Source organism: Phalangium opilio, unplaced genomic scaffold (assembly GCF_054372755.1).
Source record: "Phalangium opilio isolate 3A_F unplaced genomic scaffold, DU_Popi_V2 ptg000082l_1, whole genome shotgun sequence".
Taxonomy (NCBI): domain Eukaryota; kingdom Metazoa; phylum Arthropoda; class Arachnida; order Opiliones; family Phalangiidae; genus Phalangium; species Phalangium opilio.
Window position 1 is genome coordinate 1,846,337 of NW_028324189.1, and position 20,632 is coordinate 1,866,968.

Below are 20,632 nucleotides of genomic sequence, written 5' to 3' on the forward strand. Positions count from 1 at the left end.
TGCAAAGTCAAAAATATCAACGTCTATCAGTATCAAGCGTGAACTTGGGTGCTTGGAAATCTACTGGGTCTCACAAGCAATAACAGGAGAACTGAATGGGTTAAAATCCGCAACCAAAATCAAAGATTTCAAGAACAAATCACGGTTTCAAAATGTCACAAACCCTCTCAAGTGCAAATGCTTAAATAAGCTATTCACAATAAAATAGAATGCAATGACTAAAATTGCGGGATAACTATTGAGTAAAGCATACTGGAAAACTGCACTAAGATGCAATAAAGTAAATTAAAAAAGTATGACAGACCTGGAGTTTTGGCCTCTTCGGTGACCGGAGTGACCGGTGGAAGATCGAGGTTCAATCCTTTACCCGGATTATTGTGCAGCCTCATAATGGGCACTTGCTGATTGTTGGCTAAGTGGACCACCAAATAGCCCACGTTCATGGAAGTAGATACGTTCAACAGGCTTAAATGCAAGTCCAAAATGGCAATACGGTGACCAGTTTGACTGTTCCATAATTGCATCGTATTATCATCCGAACCTGACAAAGATAAGTATCAAATTAGGTCCAAGGTATAATAAGGTTTATTTAAAAGTTGTGACCAAGGGTTAGCGTTTTCATTGCGATTTTAGGCTTAGTTCAAGTAATTAGTTCAAATTACTTACCAGAAACAACGATGCTTCCGTCTAGAGTCAATTTGACGCATTTGACGACCTCCGTATGACCTCTCAAGGTGAAATTTTCAGAACCGGAAATCATGTCCCAAACTATTAGATTACAATCCATGCTACCGGAAACGACCATCGCCGGACTAAATGGCGCCACGGCGACGCAAGTTACTGGTCCTTCGTGACCGACCAGAACCTTTTCATAAACAAACAATTAATTACTAGAATATTTTACTTATGTCTTAAGAACGAGTTAAAAATCCAGAAAACGTATTACCTGAGTCAGTTTTCCGGTGGCCAACTCCCACACTTTCAAGGACATATCTTGGGAACCCGTGATGATGGTATGACAATCGTAAGTGACGGTATAGCACAAAATCGCGTCACTATGACTGACACTTTTTTCATTCTCGGCGTCCATCAAGTGCCAGAACTTGAGACTGGCCTCGTTCTTACCGCCCACGGCAAAGACCCAATGAGAATGCAGGATCACTTGATTGGTAGCTTTAGTAGCGATGGATATTTGAGCTCCAGTATCAGCCAACCATAACCGGTGAAGTCCTTGACAATCAACGGATAAGATTCTTCGACTATCCGATGAAATGGCCACCGCCGTTATCTTATGTTGGTGTTCCTGATTCGGGCGGGAAATTCCAACATTAAACCGTACATTGTTGTAAGAGTAGTACTTACCTTGAAACACGAGACAACTAGACCGATTGTTAGTCCCCAAACCCTTAGGGTCGTATCTTCGGAACCGGAAACGGCGAAGAGACCATTAGGGGCGAATGTTAGGCACGTTATGGCTCCACTATGTCCTTCGAGACTCGTGGTCATTTCACCCGTACTAATTTGCCATAATTTTACACAGCCATCTTTCGAACCGGAAATGGCTAAACTTCCATCCCTGGAAACTGCTATGGCGGTCACCGGTTCTTTATGGTCTTCCAGTCTCCTGTGTTTGTGTTTTTGATGGCTTCGGGGTTTTCTTTGTCGGTAAAAACTCCAAACCACGACTTTGTTACCACCGGCGGTGATTAGGAACCCGTCTTGCTCTTGAGCCTGTTTAGATTTAACCCTAAAGGTCATAAAGGTCACGTAAAACAATTAAAAAAACTTACCTGAGCACTGACGACACCTTCGGTATGACCCGATAGAACTTGTATCTTTTTGGCGGAATGAATATCGTAGACGTAACATTTACCATCGCTGCACCCGACGACGCATCTGCAGTTGTCTCTGGCGAAGGCAGTGACCGTCACGGTTCCCGTATGACCTTCCAGAGAATGGACGTCCGAGCCGGTGGTCAAGGAACGCACGTGGACGCTGTTGTCTTCGCAGGTTAACAACAAAAAGGTGCTGTCACCCGAAATATTCATGTGGCAGATTGGAGAAGGAAGGCAAATGGAGTTGAGCAAACTGAAGTCTTCCAGGCTCCATATCAAAACTGTTTTATCCGTCGAACCTACTCGGAAAGCCAAAGAACCTATCGTTATTTTCCGGTTAACTTCTGACCACGAAAAGTGTTTTTCTATGTTATATTTTTAACCCCATTTCGTTAAGCCTAAAAAAATAGTCTTGGCTCGTGCTTCTACAGATTCCTATCCTAAGTAACGCGTAGTTGAGGTTGTTTGCTTGATTGATTGATGGATCACTTCCCCCCTTTTCTATTATCGAGACAATGCAGATATTGATCGATTACCAGAATACTATAGCCCAAACCCGGACCCTGATTGTTTTTCTCGTTAGGCCTAACGGACACGTACTTGTACGTTTCCAGACGGGAATATAAAAGTTAATTACCAGTAGCGAAAATGTCATCCCCGCTGTTGACGGCGATGCAACTGATGACGCCGCGATGACTTTCGAGTTTCTGAACCACTTGACCAGTGTCCAGCCTGGAAACTATGGCTACACCAATCTCGGAACCGCTTAAAACCAAACTTTCCGAGACGGTGGTTGTCAAACACAAAACTCCGGTAATATGGTGACTTAAACGATGTTTGACGTTAGCCGTCGCCACATCCCAAATGATGACGTCGGTATCTTCCGATCCACTGACCAACCAACGACCCGATGTGGTGATATGTAGGCACGTGATGTTGGCTTTATGACCTGATGATAGTTTTGAACTTTAGCCCCCTTAAAGAGTAGATTAGGCTTAACAAGAGGCTGACCTTTATAAGTGCGCACGAGATTGCGCGAAGGCAAATTATACGCGTAGATTGTCTTGTCAGAGGAGCTGCATAGGACGTATTGCGAGTCCGGCGTGGCCACCATATGAGTTATTTCTTGTGGACATACCATGACATTAATTTGGGCCGGTAAGGTCAAATTCAACCACGAATTTTGGGGCACCAACAACGACGTTGAACGATTATTGCACCACTGCAAAGCCTGACTGACCAGTGAATCCAAAACGGCCGAAGAACATTCTACAACGAAACACATTAAAAAAAAAAACTTAAACCTTGAAGAAGAGACGGTTTCTTATGAAAAAATGCTAAAAGCGCTCCATAAATAAAAGGCGTAGGCGTCAAACTATGACGCTACTTCCGTTAGACAAAGTCCCGCCCCATTATTGTCGGTCTGAATTCAATTCTAAAGAGTCTATGGTTCCAAACGACAAACAAAATAGACGGAACCATCTATCGAGCGGTCTTTCCTCCTATTTTTTTTTCTTTGGGTAAGAAATTTTCCCTCTTTTGTTGAGGACAAGAAACTAGTCTTTGCGATATGAGTATGTCTGTGTGTGTGTGTGTCGACGGTTGGGGAATAAAAAAAATAAAAAAAAACTTCGACTCTTGGCTGGAAAAGGATTTCAACTTGAGATAGAATGAGGAATACAAGAGAAAGAAAAGTTTCGCAACGTGACTAGACTTTCAGATGACTACTACAAAACATCCACCCTTGCACGGACAATCAAATTGGCCTTTATTTTTCAACTTGAGTTTGTACCGTCGCGTTTGAAAACTGCTATATAGATTTTTATCTCGAAAGCTTTTCAAGTTTAGGCCTATTTTTACCTCTCCGAGTGACGTATGTCACGGAGAGGTTCTAATTTCGACGTGTCTGTGTGTCTGTGTGTCTGTCTGTGTGTCTGTGTGTCTGTCTGTCCGTTGTTACACCCACGTGACCGCGTTCGCAGTTTGCAAATCGGAGCAAACGTATATTCAATTTCCAGACCGCATTTACAGTCCCGGAAATTGTATTCGACTTACAGGCTATTACTCCATTGCCTGTTTAACAACTCTGTTCATTTGTCCACCCCACATGGACACTAGTCTGAACTTATTGGCTTCTAAACACCACCATCTTCTAGTTTTTCGCCCATTCCACATGGACGGACACCAGTCTGTACTTACTGGCTTCTAAACACCACCTCCTTCTCGTCTTTGTCCATTCCACATGGACACCAGTCTGTACTTACTGGCTTCTAAACACCACCATCTTCTATTCTTTGTCCATCCCACATGGACACCAGTCTGTACTTACTGGCTTCTAAACACCACCATCTTCTATTCTTTGTCCATCCCACATGGACACCAGTCTGCACACCTGGCTTCTAACACCACCATCATCCTTAAGGTTAAGACATACGCGGCGATCGGCTAGGGTTACGAGAAACGTCTAGCCTTCCATTGACGGGGTCTTCCGCCAAGGTTCACGCAATTGCGATGTTCTTATCCATAGCTGCGATTCGAAACCCTTATATACTACCTATTTGAGTAAGGCGACGCAACGGGCGTATGCTTCATTTCAAACGCCAATATTAGTCAGGTCTCTCAAGAATGTTTAATTGTTCTTTTTTAAAACGATGTAACGTTCAATAAAGCGAATAACTAACGAAGAAAATATTAAATATTAATTATATTTATTTTAATATTTAAGATAATCTTGTTTCTCAATTCAAAATTAATACGGAAATGGTTAAAAAGCAGTCTATGTTATTGTCTGTGTGTGTCCGTCCGTTATTACACTAGTGCCGCAGTGCGCTGCGTTAGAAGTTCGTTTTGTTTTGATGTGTAAAGAAATCCTACAGAACCATAATATTCCCTTTATCCTTAATATAAAGTGAATATGATGAAATATTTTTCGTAATTATGATGCATTTAGTGCTTTGGTGTCTTTAAAGCTCTGTTTCATTTTAATATTCCAAAGAGTTTTACTAATATTATTATTTGAAATGGCTGTTTATAAATTACTAAAGCTATACTACATCTGTATATAGAATAATCCTTGGTTTAGTAATTTTATGAAGAAAGCTAAGAACTAGACTCCGGCGGGTATATCTTAGTGAAATATAGAGTAAATAATTGAGGCCTGAGGTGATGTAAACTTTGGGTTTTGATTTTCGTGTCTGAAATGAAGAGACATGAACGGTTCAGAGTGAGCCGAAAGTTAAATACACTCTTAAATAATCAGGTTAAGATTTTATAATAGAAGAAAAGATCATGTTGGCAATTAGATTAGTAGGGCTAAGCTACAGAGTTTTTATTCTCTTTATGGTGCGCATTGACTATCAGTGCGTCTAGCTACAATTTAGCTTTGGTATTATCATAAGTTAATTATTTAACGTTAACACTCATGTTGGCAAACTAAGAATATTGTTTAGGTGAGACGAGACGATAGTGTTTACACTGCTAACCAGTTGTGAATGTAGCTATCAGAATATAGGGTAAACAGCTGAAGCGTAGACTTCATTTCCTGTTCTTTTTGCCATTAACTGATTTCCATGGGTCCAAGATTTATCCTTATTGGATGTAAAATGTCGTCTGCTTTACTGTATATTCGCTATGCTTGGAATACTGCTTCAATATTTCGAAAATTTTTACTTCAAAAAAGAGAAATAATTCCATATCTAGGTAAATAACTTTGTAGTAGTAGACCTCTTGACTCGGAGAGGTAATATTTTGGTTTTCCCAACTTGTTTATAATTGCGATAAAGTATTTTTATTAACAACTTCTAAGTTTTTTATTTCGATTAATTTACTTTTGGTGGGGGTCTTATAAAATAAGAGGATTGCAGCATGAAAGCTTTGAAAGTTTAGGCCAATATTTTAATTGAGATTTGATAACTTCTATTTTATCTCGATTAATTTACTATTGGTGGTGAACGAGTTATAATAAGCCTTATAAATTAACAACAGGTGCCTCGGTGCCTTAACAGACAATGAAGAGAAAGGCTGCTGTCACTTTCAGATATAGTCAGTCTAAAAGAGCTCTAAGACAATTATCTTAACTCTACAAGATAAAGCATTAACAAAAGACGCGTTCCGAGCTAGGCTGCCCCACTTTTGAAACTCGCGTATTGTTCTGCGGTTAATACAGAAAGGAAGTAGGGCTACTTACCCGAAAAAGGTCGTAGCCAATTCAAAATCTCCGTGGCCATTTGTTGGGGATCTTGACTCAAAACGTCAACGGAAAGTTTTGTCATGCTGTATAATAATTCCACTTCCCAATCCAAGAGCTATTGTAAACGAAACAATACAAAAGAGATTAAATTATTAAGATAAACTAATTAGGTAGTAAATTACTAATAGGTTTATTTAAGTACTTACCTTACAACGGACAAGCTCAAGGACACTGCGGATGTAACTAATGGAAGCTCCTCTAATGGCGGAAAGTAAGAAATCAAAATTGCAAATCGCGTCTTGTTTCAGCTTTAGATGGTCGCCTATTTGAATTGAATGGTATTTTCGTTTCGCTCAAACTATACCTTAATAAAGGGCAATTTTAAAAAAACCTTACCACTCATCATAAGATGAAACCAAAGCTCATCTATCTCTCTTAACATATCTGACCAATCGCCTTTCCTCCAACTGGAACCTCTCGTGACAGCCGGGCTGCCATTTTCGACAACGGGTGTACCCTGCATGGCAAGTTTTAATAATCATCCTTTTAATTTAGAATTTTCCCAACGAACAAGCCCTCGCGGAAAATTGTCAGTAGAGCGGGAAAAAGGCACGCGCGTTTACGTCCAGCGCGTGACAGGGCTGATAAAATTCCTCCCAGAAATTAAAAAAATGGTCCTTTTCAACTCGACTCACGAGCTAGTTGGGCGCGCGACTATCAACGATACCGCGAGGATGGATTACCGTCAAGGTAGTTGACGGGGAAGGGAATAGTGCGGGAAATGGATGAAAAGAATTAGGGACACGTACCTACCTTTTCATCTTTCTCCGAGAGGAAACTTTGATGGAAAGCGCTGGCCAAATCCGTGTGACACGCTAGAGTATCCGCTTCTTGGGACAGATAACGTTTTTGGACAACGGCCGAAATTGAGGCGTGACTCCAATGAGAATACGTCCTCCCATCAACCAAATACTCCTTCATCATTACTCCTATAGAGAAATTAACAAACAAAGGAAAAATAAATTTACGGACCAGATCAATATAACAAAAAATAAAGGTTTCCATTCTACTACAGGCTTTTTCTTCATTGAAAAATAAAACCAAAACTACTTGAGATTCAGTGTCCCAGAACTAAAAGAGGCTTGAATAATTGATTTTTGATTTTCAATCGTTCGAATCGAATCGAAACACGAAAGAAAATCAAAATTCAGCCCGTTGTCAAAACAAAGAATATACTAAAACCCTCCACTTCTACAAGACCCTTTAGAAAGAGCTAAAAAATAGTAAACCTGAAGGAGAAAAACCAATAAAAGTAAGATTTTTCTCTTCATTGATTTTAAATCGAATTGACAACGGGGATAAATCAAGATCCCACTTTGATTCAAATGTTATACAGGGTGTTTCTGATAAGACTGGCATAATTTAAGGAGGATGTTCTTTTGGCGATTTCGAGTCGAAATAGAAGTTACATTTTCGACTGAAAATCGCCCAAAGAATATCCCCCTTGAAGCAGAAATTCCAGAAACACCCTGTATATCCTAAACTCAAGAACTAGTATCGATTAGGCTGAGCAAAGTTCACGTAAAAGGGTATATATATAGCTTTAATTTTAATTGCGTTTAGCTTAAATTAAGGCCTATAGACTAGACATAAGACTTTCCAGTATGGCCGTGCATGTGTTTAGATAAAAAGGGTTAATCGCGATAGGCGACTGACGGAGAAAACAAAACAAAAGCAAACATACATAACGCTTAGGCCTAACGTTTGGTCCAGAGTTCTAAATAAGATTATCAAGCGGAGTTAATTAAGAGATAGAGGAAGCCCATTTAGGGGGTATATACGAGCGGGGGAGGGGGAGGGGGGTAAAGGCCCACGCCGCTCGTCGAGGGAAATAAAAGAAAATTGTTGTTGTAAATGCAGTTGTAGTTGGTTTTGGTACCGTATAAAAGCATAAGTTTGTAAGATATATGTTCACCATAAGTTTCTCACTGGTAACTTAGAAACTGGAGCTTGTAATTTTGAAGTGAATGAGGTAGGTCATAGATTCCAGGTAAAGCGAGGGAGGCCTGGTGAGGCGCTGCTGTCAAATTTGGGCTTAGTAATGCAGACTAAATAGGACCTAGATGGAAGTCCTGCATGCAAAATTAACCACCGAGTGTAGGACTTCAATTCTCGACCACGATGTTCTCGAACTAGCTCGAGTCTCTGTAAGTCTCTCAGTAGCATTACGAAGTATGGGTAGTGTTATACTTATGGAACATATCACTTATAAACTTATGATAAAAGCTAAGGTCTCTCTGATAGAGAGTTTTTGGGGAGAAAATGCGAGGATAAATTTCCGTTCTCAGCAACAACCACGGACGGACATTCCCAAGAAGAAAGCTAGGGGTTAGTTTTAGCGCATACGCAACACTTTACGGATAATTTGCGGCAAACAGATGTTAGAGAAGAGAATTTTATTATTCCATCTCATTCTTGGTACTAAGAGCGATAACAACAAAAGAAAGGCGGTCGAAAACAATAGACCTGGATTTGATGGAATTGCTGGATCATGAGCCAAGCGTTCATTCATTTTGAAGGATACCATAAGCAATGATATAACGTGTGGTTATCGTTAATGCCAAATTTCTTAGTTAGTTTTGTTTCTATATTATCAATTTTAAACCACCATAAACAATCAAAACTACAACAAAAATAAATAAATAATAATATTTCAGACTTAAACAACTTCAGTTTGAGTAAACTAAATTAAATTGGAAAACCCAAACAAAGCCAATGGAACTCCGAAGAACAATTATATTTGCGAATTCCTAAAATTCTTATCGTCTCTTAGACGGGGACCTGCCCGTGAATTAATTCGGAAGCGTATATATATACGGATATAGATATATCTAAAAGCCCAACTCAATATTCAAATGAGGATTATATAAAGAGACTAAAACTTAAAGATAAAATAGTTTTCCTCTCTTTGTGAAAGGAACCAGCTCTTTGAAAACTCTATATATTCAACAAACGAAATAATCGTAAATAATATTTTCAACTTCATCCTATTAAAAATTATTATAGGATTCGTGGAAATTCTCTACAAAACACTTAAAAGTTTTAGAAGCTTTAATTCTCGACCTTTCTCTTAGTAAATCGTATATAAAAATTGATTTTTCAGTTAGAATTAAGGATTTCGTACTAAATATAATTGGGTTCCAAGTAATTGCGGGTCTAGTTCACTCTATAGTCGTTTAGCGTCTTGGTTTGAGCCCAAATTAAGGCGGTATTCAATAAAAGCTTCAGCTATAGTACAAGACGCAAAAGTATTATAGTCCATAAGTTTCGAAGCCTTTTCAAAGAATTAAAACAGACTCACGCAGACACTCTAACAGATTCTAATTAGTGATAAAATTGCCATTAAAACGTTTCTCTTCCTAGAATACCGTATATAGAAACAAAATAACCCGAGGTTCTACTATGCTACACACATACCTTTACACACCTGGACCCTTGTATTAAATTAATACCTGATAATTTCGAGTTAATTCACTTTTGGCGAGTCTACATTTAAGATTATGTACGTAGTCATAGAGAGGGTCTCTAAATTAAACTTTAATAAAGGACGCTGTATAATGGAGATACGCGCGATATTGAATTTAAGACGGGTTCTTGCGTGGGTAGCGAACCGGAAATGGCCGGGGAGACCCCTAACACTCGCTACGTACCAACCCTGGACATTCTTGTCAAACTGAAGTTTCCGACTGCCCAGCGGCGGGCGCCTTTAATACGTAACTAGAACAGTCACCTACGAGCGTCCTCTATAGTGCACTTAAATGTTACCCGGACCGAAGTTTAAGTTACCTTGGTTGGCGCCATAGTTACGGAAAATTTTAATTTGATAAAATACAGTTCAAAACGTTTCTCTTAAGCGCGTCACTGCTTATTATCGAATCAAAATTTACCAACTCTAGTCTAGGAGAGAAATGGAGTTAAAATATCCTATATGGATATATAGTCTCTAAAACTCACCTAAGCCTAATTCAAAGTAGATTATTTTTAACCCTAACTCACTTAAGCCTAATTCAAAGTAGAGTCATGGTTAACCCTATCTCACCTAAGCCTAATTCAATGTAGAATCATTTTTAACCCTAACTCACTTAAGCCTAATTCAAAGTAGAGTCATGGTTAACCCTATCTCACCTAAGCCTAATTCAATGTAGAATCATTTTTAACCCTAACTCACTTAAGCCTAATTCAAAGTAGAGTCATGGTTAACCCTATCTCACCTAAGCCTAATTCAATGTAGAATCATTTTTAACCCTAACTCACTTAAGCCTAATTCAAAGTAGAGTCATGGTTAACCCTATCTCACCTAAGCCTAATTCAAAGTAGAATCATCGTTGAAACCAACGTTCTCTACGCATTTGCCATTTGGATTTTTAAACGTTTACTCTAGCTAAGCCTAACGCATTTAAAACTTAAACACTTCATGACTAAAAACAATGAAAAATTAAATAACACTTACTCATTTCTTCTTTAATTCCAAACCAGCAACTCAAGGAAAACTCGGGCCTTTTATCTTCGCCCAAAATATCGCTAACCGGTCCTTCAAAATCTGTCGAAGACAACAATTCGACGATCTCCGCTTCTCTGAGTCCAAAATTGGTGCAGGTCAAATACGAAGCGAGTTTCCGAATTGTCCTTGACCCGTAGCGCGCCTCTAATTCGTCTAACGACAAATTGACCAACCGTTCCAAGTCCGTCACGACGTCATCCTCGGTTAGACAGGTGGAAGACAACCATTTCCGGGCACGATGCGACAACAATTTCACGTACAAAGGTGAAACTTCCGACGAAGAGTTTTCAATACGGTTTCTCACAACATCCCATTGTTCTCGCGTCAAAACGTGCTTGTGATCGCGTAGATTACATTGCAACATGCTAACAGCCGCCGTATGATTCATGGGTGGTATACGCACCAGATTATCGCTGCTCGAGATACGCGATTTCAAAAGAGCCAATACCGTTTCGGCTTCTTCGGCGATGGAACACAAAATATGCACGTTCAGGGGTAGATTCCAAGGTAACCAACCCAAGATGGCGGTTTGCGTATTGGCGGTTGACCGTAATTGGTGTAAATTGTCTAAAATAATGACCAGTTCGCTCGAAGTAGATTCGACCATTTTAAGAAGATCTTGAAACCAATTGCTGAGTTTTCCCAATTCAAAACTGTAGTGTTTGGGAGTGATTTCGAATCCAAATACCAGACTTATGTGTAAACATAAATTACGAAGGAGTTCCGGCGTGTACATTGAACAAGGACTTTGACCCACGTGACGTACAACACGGACCACGTCGTTACCCAACCATTCGGGACAGTACATTAAGACCTGGTCAGATAAAATAAAAACAAACCAAAAATTAAATTACCAACTTCAAAATAAATATAATCTGCAAATCTTTCTGGTACATCAAGGTCACTATAACCTTCAACGATTGAGATCCCCTTGACAATTAACGAATCTCGCAATAAATTACAAGCGCAAATTACGAATTCCTTAACTTTCTCAAGAAAAATATAACAAAACCGAATAATTCTCAAGACATTTTTATGGATGAATATATATTAGGAAATAAGATTATTAAAATAGTTTCCGGTTTATTCCTAGAGATATTCCTTTTGGGAACCTTCCTAAATTCCCATGGGGGGAGGGGAGCAACCTGAAAGTCATCTGAATTAGGGAGGAGAGGATCGAATATAAAGAAGAAAAAAAAATTCAAAGACTTTTCTTAAATAAAAAGTCTATTATTTTCGTTTCCGGAGGCATGAAGTCAAAACCACGCCCTAACTTTCTTCCTCTTTTCAATACTTTCCCCTTGTTTTACATTTAGGATAGTACGAGGGGAGGTTCACTAAAATAATATACCTAAAATTTCAATATGTAAATACGCTAAAAAAGTTGAATTCATTTTGAGTATCCAACCCTTTGTATGTAAAAGGTATAGGCAAGCGTAGGCTATTTCGACCCAACTCACGCGCGCACTTTCTGGCACGTGATAAATGTTTTATACGCATTACCTACGTGAAGGTATGTAAGAAAAATAGCTGGTGTTTTCAATAAAAATGCCCCATATTTTAAAAGGGTTTTCAGACAGTTTTCTTTCGAACATTTTCAAGGCGTCAAGACAATGTCACGTCGTCTCTTCCGATTTTATAATGTGTAATAGGAAGAGTAGGGTGGATTCCGTCAGAATATATTTTCAACTAAATTTGCATCTAAAACAAGGCGAGGTCCCTGATATTTTAATATCAAAGAAACCAAAGGAGGATGTAGGCTTAATAGTAGTACAAATTCCGGTTGAAATTACGGGCGCGGGAAACAAGAACATAACCGGAAAGAAATAAGAACGGCCGAGAAAACAAAAGAATCAGAAATAAATTAATTTAAAGATGTCAACAAATAAAAAAAAATAAAGAAAACGGTTTAGTAAATTTAAATAATACCTTTCAAGAAAACAAGAACGCCATTAGAGTCAGGATGTAATAAATTAAACCAAGTACCCATATGTTATCTAGGAACGTATTAATAGCTATTTTAAGTTATCATAAGCAATGGATGAACCGGAATTGGTTCCTAATTAAGCCTTTTTTCCGAAAATAACTTTTGAAATTAATTCACTTCTGGACCGACGTTGCGAGAGATTTCAAAGGATGTCTGTCGTTTTCCAAGGCGAGGTTTCCGTACAAAATCTACTTTGAATATGGTTTCTATAACGTAAGAGATTTGACCAAGACTTAGCGTGTTATATTCAATGCAACCCTACGTTGGGAAAAATAAAACTTGGGCACTAAAAATGCCATCCAAAAAGGAGGGGAGCTCTCTTAATCCTAGCGATATATTTAGTTCCAAAGAGAGAAGGAGAGAGAGAGAGAGAGGGAGCGAGAGAGAGAGAGAGAGGGAGCGAGAGAGAGAGAGAGAGAGAGAGAGAGAGAGAGTGGAAGACAGCTTTGAATTGCAAATGCGGGCTTGCCTCCCAAGTATATATATATACCCATCCCTCTTTTGTATAGAAACATTCCTTCTACTTAAACCGAGACTCTTTCCGTCGACCAAGGCCTAACGTTAAACCTAACGAAGTTTATCCTTTTGGACATCCAAAGATAACTTGTCTAAAAAAACTACTTTTCAAATCGGTTTCAAACTGGTTAAATTCAATTTTTACAACCAAATAAAGGCTACAAGAAGAAAACCTGACCCCTTCAGCATCTTTATGGTTAGTCGTATGTGATGTAAGTGCAGTTATCGGACACTTTATTTGAAAAATAATGTCGATATTCGTGTTCAGAGTCCTCAAATTAGTCAGAAGCAATAAAAAAAGCATGTCTCCATTTCGACTAAAAGAATGAAGGTGAGGAAGTCTTATGTATAGATTAGGTTAGGTTTACTGTAGGTAAGTTTTTCCTCAGGGTTTTCAAAAAGATTTCCCAACAAATGTGACGTTGTCAGTTATCCCTGAGGTTATTTTGAAAGTTCTGAACACGAATGTCGAACATTATTTTCAATTTAAAAAAAATGTTCCCTGTAAAAAAACTGCACTTGCTCCAAGGATGTTTACCTGTGATAAAAGTGTGGATTTTCCGCATCCTTCCTTTCCGGTGACGATGATGGGCGTATGTCTAACCCGGCTTTCATCTCCCACGCACATCAACTCCTGGATTTGCAAAAGAGGACCGCAGTCACTGTCCAATGATTGAGACACTCCCAAGACACGGAGATGTTGTCGGCAATTGCATAAGTGCGTCTGAGATTCTCTTACAACTTCCTGTCAACCAACCAAAGAATAAAAATAATAGATTTTAAAGACAAAGGCTTAGCGACATAATTCTCATCTAGAGAAAAGAGGGTGGTCTAAACATAAAAGTAGATACGGATCTCTCATGCATCCAACCATTTTTCCCCACAAAAGGGCCTAAAGAAATAAGTTGCATTCAACCGTAAGCTTATAACAAGATTCCCGACTTAATAACCCCTAAAGGATAAATAGCAAAGGCCCATTTTCTTTTGATGCATGGACCATAATTAAGCTAGTTATCTCTTTTCCTCGTGAATGTGCGTATCACAAATGACACGCGCGTGGGCGGACGAAAGCCCTGCACATGCAAGAGTCAGAAAAGATACGATTCAATCCGTGAAAAAGATTTAATCATGAAATTATTCAAATCTCACGTGAAAACTGTAGACTTAACTTTATCAAAGTCATTGATATATTTGGTGGCTACAAAGCGATGGAAAAATTAGAACTGCATACAGGGTGTTTCTGATAAATCTGCATGCATAAATAAAGGGGGATGTTCTTTGAAAAATCAATTTTCTGTCGTAAATGCAACTTCTATCTCCATTTTGTTTTCCCTAAGGGTCACGGTTTTCGAGTTATGATTTGATAAGTGTTTTAGGGATGACCCCTTAATTAAATTAGAAATCATTGTCTTGATCAGTTTCTTAATTAATTAAATTTAAGGGGTCATCCTTAAAATACTTTGTTCAATCTTAACTCGAAAACAGTGATGCCCCTTTGGGCAAACAAAATGGAGATAGAAGTTACATTTTTGACTCAAAATCGCCCATTAATTTATGCATGCAGACTTATCAGAAACACCCTGTATATTTAAAGGGAAAAGGTTCCCGAATGATTAATAAAGGAAAAGGAAAGAAAAGAAAAGAAGATAAAGAATGAGCTACTTCTGAAACGAAATTTATCTCAAATTCCCTTTTATCTCTTTCCTCTCTCACAGATTCAAGATAAATTCCCCGGGATCTTTTAAAGGGATATTGAAACTTAAGTATACAATTTGATTTAAAGGATTTAACGTGGGGATAGGCTGCTGAATGGTTTTATCTCCCTTTAACTCAATAAATTAAAAGGAAGAATCTTTTCTATCTCAGCGGATAGGAGAACAAAGACAGATCGAGATCTGGTTGGTTTGTTGTCTCTTAGGGAAGTGAGATGCGATGGAGTAGTAATCTCCATACCTATAACGTAGCCTCTGAACCCCCCCTCATCTATTTGTATTAATGTTAAATAATTAAAAAGCTTCGATTAATTTTCTTGATCCAAATAATTCACAAGGATTTTCAAAGTCGCCCAGCCCTATTTCAAGTCATCGATTACTGGACTCATCCCGAAAAAAGTACCCCCAAATTACCTAAGAAAGGTTTTGACCTTTAACCTCTTTAAGGAATTAAATATAAAAGCTATAAAGCTGGTTTATTTAATATAAATTATATAGCAAGCGCCTGAATGAATGAATGTTTATTGACTTTCTCAAAGAGATCCCTTTTAGAACAAGGAGAAGCAAAAGAATTTGCTCACAAGTTATAAGTATTAGTACAACAAAAAATTTTACATAATGAAACCAGTAAAAAATAAAAATATTATGAAATATATATATATATATATATATATATATATATGTGGTGGGTAGCTTCACCGCAAACACACGTGTATTGTAAGATAAACATTTCTACAGGGGCTCGTAGAGTTAGCATGGGATGATTTGCCCCTGGAAAGTAGCTTCCCCGTTATAATTATTTTCTTTCAAAATTTGTATTAAAATTTAAACTAAATCATATTTAACTGCGAGAAGTTTTTGGGGAAGGGGTTTTTAGAAACATTAATAACGGTTTCTTCTAGGGGTCCTCCTAAACTAAAGCAATTGAGTTTTGCAGTAGCCATCCAAAAAGCGCTTGTGTTAGAGAAAATATATATGTATCCTTTATGGACCCTAGAAAGAAAATCTAAAAATAGATATAAAAGATATCTGTAACGTTTGTAATAAAGATAAACAGCCGATATGGGAGCCGAAACTTGAGTGGAGTGGAACCCATATACCTATACACTTTGCTTTTGAAGGAAAAGAATTTACAAAATTTATCCAAGAATAATAAAACCTAGTCGAAGGGGGTTGAATAAAGTCAGACTATACGTGACAAAAATGCGTACTCAGGTACGTAATATTGTCAATTCAACCCATACAAAAAATGAAGATTTACGTTGGGGTGTTTTTTTTTTCTTGTAAAAGGTAGGCGACAATTTCCCATGATCTTATACGAAGTGTCCCGTATCCCATAATACACCGCGGGAGAAAATAATAAATGACGTAAAGAAAGATTTATATCGTTTCCTATACCATATATTGGACCAAAGAATATGGTCCTCTCATACAAATTCCTTCTAAAAAGAACCATTCGGAATTTTCCCCCAAAACAATGTTACTTTTACGTATAAATCTGATTTATAATAAAGCAAACAAAGATTGTAAAGTATCTAATATAAGCGCGTGCAACCAACCTTATTCACTAATCACGTGGCAATATCAAAATTGGAAAACAAAGGCTTAGGTTTAACGATTATTTTAATTTTGAAATTTATCTTATATTCTTGAAGGGCATATCGGGATCTATTTAGAATAAACGTGTAACTCGACAGTACAGTCGAAGGCCGGGATGACCCCGGTATGCCTAAGATATTACTGAAAGGATATAATGGTCTATATTTAATATTAGGCCAAGGATATACGGGACTATCCAATAATAAAAGAAGGTGATAACGTAATATTAAAATCGATAAGACGTTTTTCGCCAAAAGAGAATAATCATTGAAGAGGAAACAACGAACGGAACGGCTGAGAATCTTCTGGCATCGGGACACGCTCGGAATAATTCTTACGTTTTTCTATATCGGCTCAGCGGGAGTTATTGCTTTTCCTACTACTCAATTTCGCTACATTTAACGATTATTATACGACCATGTTTGTGATTGGCGCGGAATTAGAACTATATATATATATATATATATTGTATGTTTCTTGGACAATAACAATAGCGTATATCCTCCATCGAACGGTCTAAAATTATTTATAATAAAACCACAGTGCTAAGCCTAACTCAGCCTATTTCAGAAAATAATTGATAAAATTCTTAGCTTCGTATTCTTCAGATCACGTCGCGAGACTCCCTGATTGTTTTAAGCTCGTTAGGCTTAGCGTCATCTTGAAATTCAAACCCCATCGATAATTATTTATAATAAAACTCAGTGTTAAGCCTATATTTCAGTAATTAATTGCCCAAAATCCTAGCCAATTAGACGCTCCGTATTCTTCAGAACACGTCGCGATTGTTTTAAGCTGATTAGGCTTAACGAAATCGTGAAAAGTTTCAAACCATATCGATAACTATTTATAATAAATAATAATAAGCCTAACTTTGCCTATATTTCAGTAAATAATTGACACAAATCTAGGGCCAATTAGAAGCTTCGTATTCTTCAGATCACGATGCGAGATTTCCTGATTGTTTTAAGCTCGTTAGGCTTAGCGAAATCTTGAATTACATTCAAACTCCTAACTTTTCAAGTTTCGTTCGGTGTTTCGATAATTTTATTACGCGTTAAAACTTATAGGGTTCGTGTTCCCGAGAGAAAAATCCCTTACTTTTATGGGATAATATGATTGGTTAGGAATAAAATATACGTGGTTGTCTACTTGCCTGGAGGGCTAGCCTAAGTGGAGGCGGGAATTCTCCCCAAGAGGGGGCGCTAGCGGCGGCAGCTTCCTCCGAAAGTAATTTCAAGTTGTTGAGGACCAGCTGAGAGAATTTCTCCAGGTAGGACGAGTGCTCTTCGCAATCCGAGTCAATTCCACCGTTCTCTTGGAAAGGAATTCTGGGAAGATAGAGGAACCCAGAAAATTCTTAAGATCGTGCACTGACCAACTTCAGAATCGTATAAGTGACTGAACAAGAACCGAAAGGGTAAAGTTTGCCAAGAAAATCAGAGAATACTACTAATGAACCCCTGAGCTATAAGGCTAACTTTAACTTCTCCAAAGAAACATATTCAAATATACAAAGTAAAAACTGAAAGACAATGATTTCTATTTTAATTAAGGGGTCATCCCCAAAACACTCAAATCATAACTTGTTTTAGGGGCTGTCCCTTCTGTCAAAATGCCATTTTTAGAACATACACAATGTATATGTTTCATGTACCACGTGTTTTCTAGAATTTTGTCCGCACGCGTCAGCTTGAGAGTTAATTAAAATGATACACTTACGAAAAGTAGTGTACGTTCTTGCGGTCAACGCCCAGGATGATGTCCTCAAATAGTTGTTGAAAACCCGAATTACTCTCGTCATCAACGGCCACCGTGTCAACGAAGTCCGAAGCGGACATGGGTGTGGTACCCTCAATTACCGGCACTTCTGTATAACATAAGAATACACACACACAAAAAAAACCATATTTAGATCATAATATTAGATGAATAAATTAACATTAATGTCGGAATTGAATATCTTCATCAAAATCGATTAAAATTTTTTGAATATTTAAAAAAAACCATATTTAGATCATAATATTAGGTGAATCAATTAACATTCATGTCGGAATTGAATATCTTCATCAAAATCGATTAAAACATTTTTGAATATTTGATAAACCTATATTAAAAATTTAGAAAAGGCGGGAGTCATTTTGAAAAGGCTTAACTGTTAAGTTTTAATTTATTTAAATGAATATTTAACACCATATAAGCAAGCGTAAACAAGTTGGCTTGAAGATTATAAGAGAGATATTTCTCTGGAAACCATTCCCCCTTATAAATTTTTAAGGATGAAAAATCAACCGTCTTCTAGTCTAGTTGGAAGTATTTTCAAATCTCTATCAAGCTTTCCAGAAAAGACTTCCCAAGAAATGTCTTAAGACTTGGCCCTTAAAGGTTTCTATACATATAAAAAAAATAAGATTTTCTCAAAAACGGAAGCTTTTCCGAAGCTTTCCTTCCATTCCGCGAGGCTTAGAGTCTTTTTCTTCTGGATTGTCCACTATACTTTATCGCGTCAAACCAGACTAGATGTTGATTTTAAACCCAGAAGCAAAGGAATTTTTAAGCCTTCTTGTGGGTGGTTTCAAAGGCACCACGTATACCCCTCTATCTTTCTTACAAGAGTTTATTCAAAATTACTACCCGCTACTAAGTCTTTTTTAACATTAAATTAAAGCAAAATAAAAAAACGTAAGATGTTATAAAAAAACGATACGCGTTGTTGAAGTTTAAGTTTAAGAGTTAACAACTTTTAAATGATGATGAACTTAAAGGGTAAATCTCGTATATTCCATTAAAATTTTAACCCATTCTTAGAGTGTTAATAAACCCCCCTATTCGTATCTGAAAGCCCTAGAACGATCCAGGGCGTATTATTTAGACCGGAAATTAAAAACGCCCAAGCCGAGAAATAATGACTAAGCGGCTTGAAGCGGCTTTCATTCGGCGCCTTCCAGCGCCGCTCATCTCTCTGAGAGTATATATGGGCAGAAAGCAAAGGTGTGAAAGAGCCCCGTCTCCCGCGTGACTTCCGCTTTTGGAAAAGCGTTTAATTATGAATTCGTATGGCGCGAGGAGGTCTTACCATCGATTTTTGGCGGTAAAATTTCGTATACCTTTCACACCTCACGCGCTCGCGGCGTCTTTGGTGTGGTTGGTTTTCCACGCGCTATTTCCCGCCTAAAACTAACCGAGCCATGGCTGCTGTTTAGGTTAATTCGAAAACGCGGGAAAACCTAATCTCGCGACACACACAAGTATTCGGTATACAGAAGGAAAAGGCGGGAAGAGAGGATCAATGGACGAATTTACATAGATACCGGGATTCATTCCCCGCTCTCTCGCTTTTGAAATAAAAGACAGGAAATGGAAAAATCACTTCGGGATTAACTTGAGCCTGGATAATTTTGAATGCTCGCCATCCCGCCAAGGAATATACGAAAAATAACTCAAAGGCATTCAGGCTTTCAAAAAAGGATTAACATTTTTCAAATAGGAAGTCCATAAGAGTGAAGTAAAAGCGTATAGAACCTTTCCCAACTGTCCCTCAAAGCTAAATTAGCCACTTGGAAATCAGTTTAACGAACAAACATCCATGCTTATGTCCCTGCAAACAAAGCTCCCTGCAGCTCTTTCCCCTTGTCGCCGTCGGAGACAGGGAGAACCAAACACAATCAATATTTATAATAGGTAATCACGGTACCATCATCCAATCAATCTCCTAACAGAAGTCAATTAAACCCCCGTATAATTATCAAAAACTTTGCTCCACCCGTCCAAAATAATAAATAATATTAGTAACCCAAAAACCTTAAAATTCATCTTCATTCCTAAATTTAACTTTTTGTTTACTTCATAATTAGTTAACTTATTCAGGACTACGTTAATTAATATTCACAAATCACGTGGCCTCACTCCATTAATTGTTACATGGCTCGCCTAAATTCAAAATTCGAAAATCAATTTTAAAATCTTTCGGAGGTATTTCCCCAATGTTTCACTACGCAGATTGGTTTTAAGAAACGATAAAAAATCACTTAATTAAATTCCCTTTCGTCCTCCTTTTAACAAACAGCCCTAATGAAACAACACCTAATTAATTTAAGATTACTTCCGAATTAATCTACTTTCTCCCAATCCCCTTGCTAAAATTAAACGACCTACTTAACAGAACCCATAGTTTTGACGACTTGGCAATCACTAAAGACGGGGGGCATAATTTTAAAGATTGAAAACTCGCGA

The 20,632-nt window shown here is 37.9% G+C and overlaps 1 protein-coding gene across 1 annotated transcript in view; it reads right to left on the minus strand.

The window, feature by feature from the left end:
• The window catches only part of LOC149650821 (protein qui-1), a 50,277-nt gene that overhangs the window by 3,113 nt on the left and 26,532 nt on the right, over window positions 1–20,632 (minus strand). The window contains exons 8-22 of the mRNA XM_089847446.1: window positions 18,122–18,269; window positions 17,556–17,730; window positions 13,627–13,833; window positions 10,535–11,399; window positions 6,838–7,013; window positions 6,421–6,541; window positions 6,231–6,346; window positions 6,022–6,139; window positions 2,847–3,104; window positions 2,473–2,784; window positions 1,791–2,134; window positions 1,363–1,731; window positions 947–1,303; window positions 667–865; window positions 305–541 (exon numbers count right to left, since the gene is read on the minus strand). Of these exons, the coding sequence (XP_089703572.1) occupies window positions 305–541; window positions 667–865; window positions 947–1,303; window positions 1,363–1,731; window positions 1,791–2,134; window positions 2,473–2,784; window positions 2,847–3,104; window positions 6,022–6,139; window positions 6,231–6,346; window positions 6,421–6,541; window positions 6,838–7,013; window positions 10,535–11,399; window positions 13,627–13,833; window positions 17,556–17,730; window positions 18,122–18,269 (4,002 nt within the window). The remainder of the gene's footprint in view (window positions 1–304; window positions 542–666; window positions 866–946; window positions 1,304–1,362; window positions 1,732–1,790; window positions 2,135–2,472; window positions 2,785–2,846; window positions 3,105–6,021; window positions 6,140–6,230; window positions 6,347–6,420; window positions 6,542–6,837; window positions 7,014–10,534; window positions 11,400–13,626; window positions 13,834–17,555; window positions 17,731–18,121; window positions 18,270–20,632) is intronic.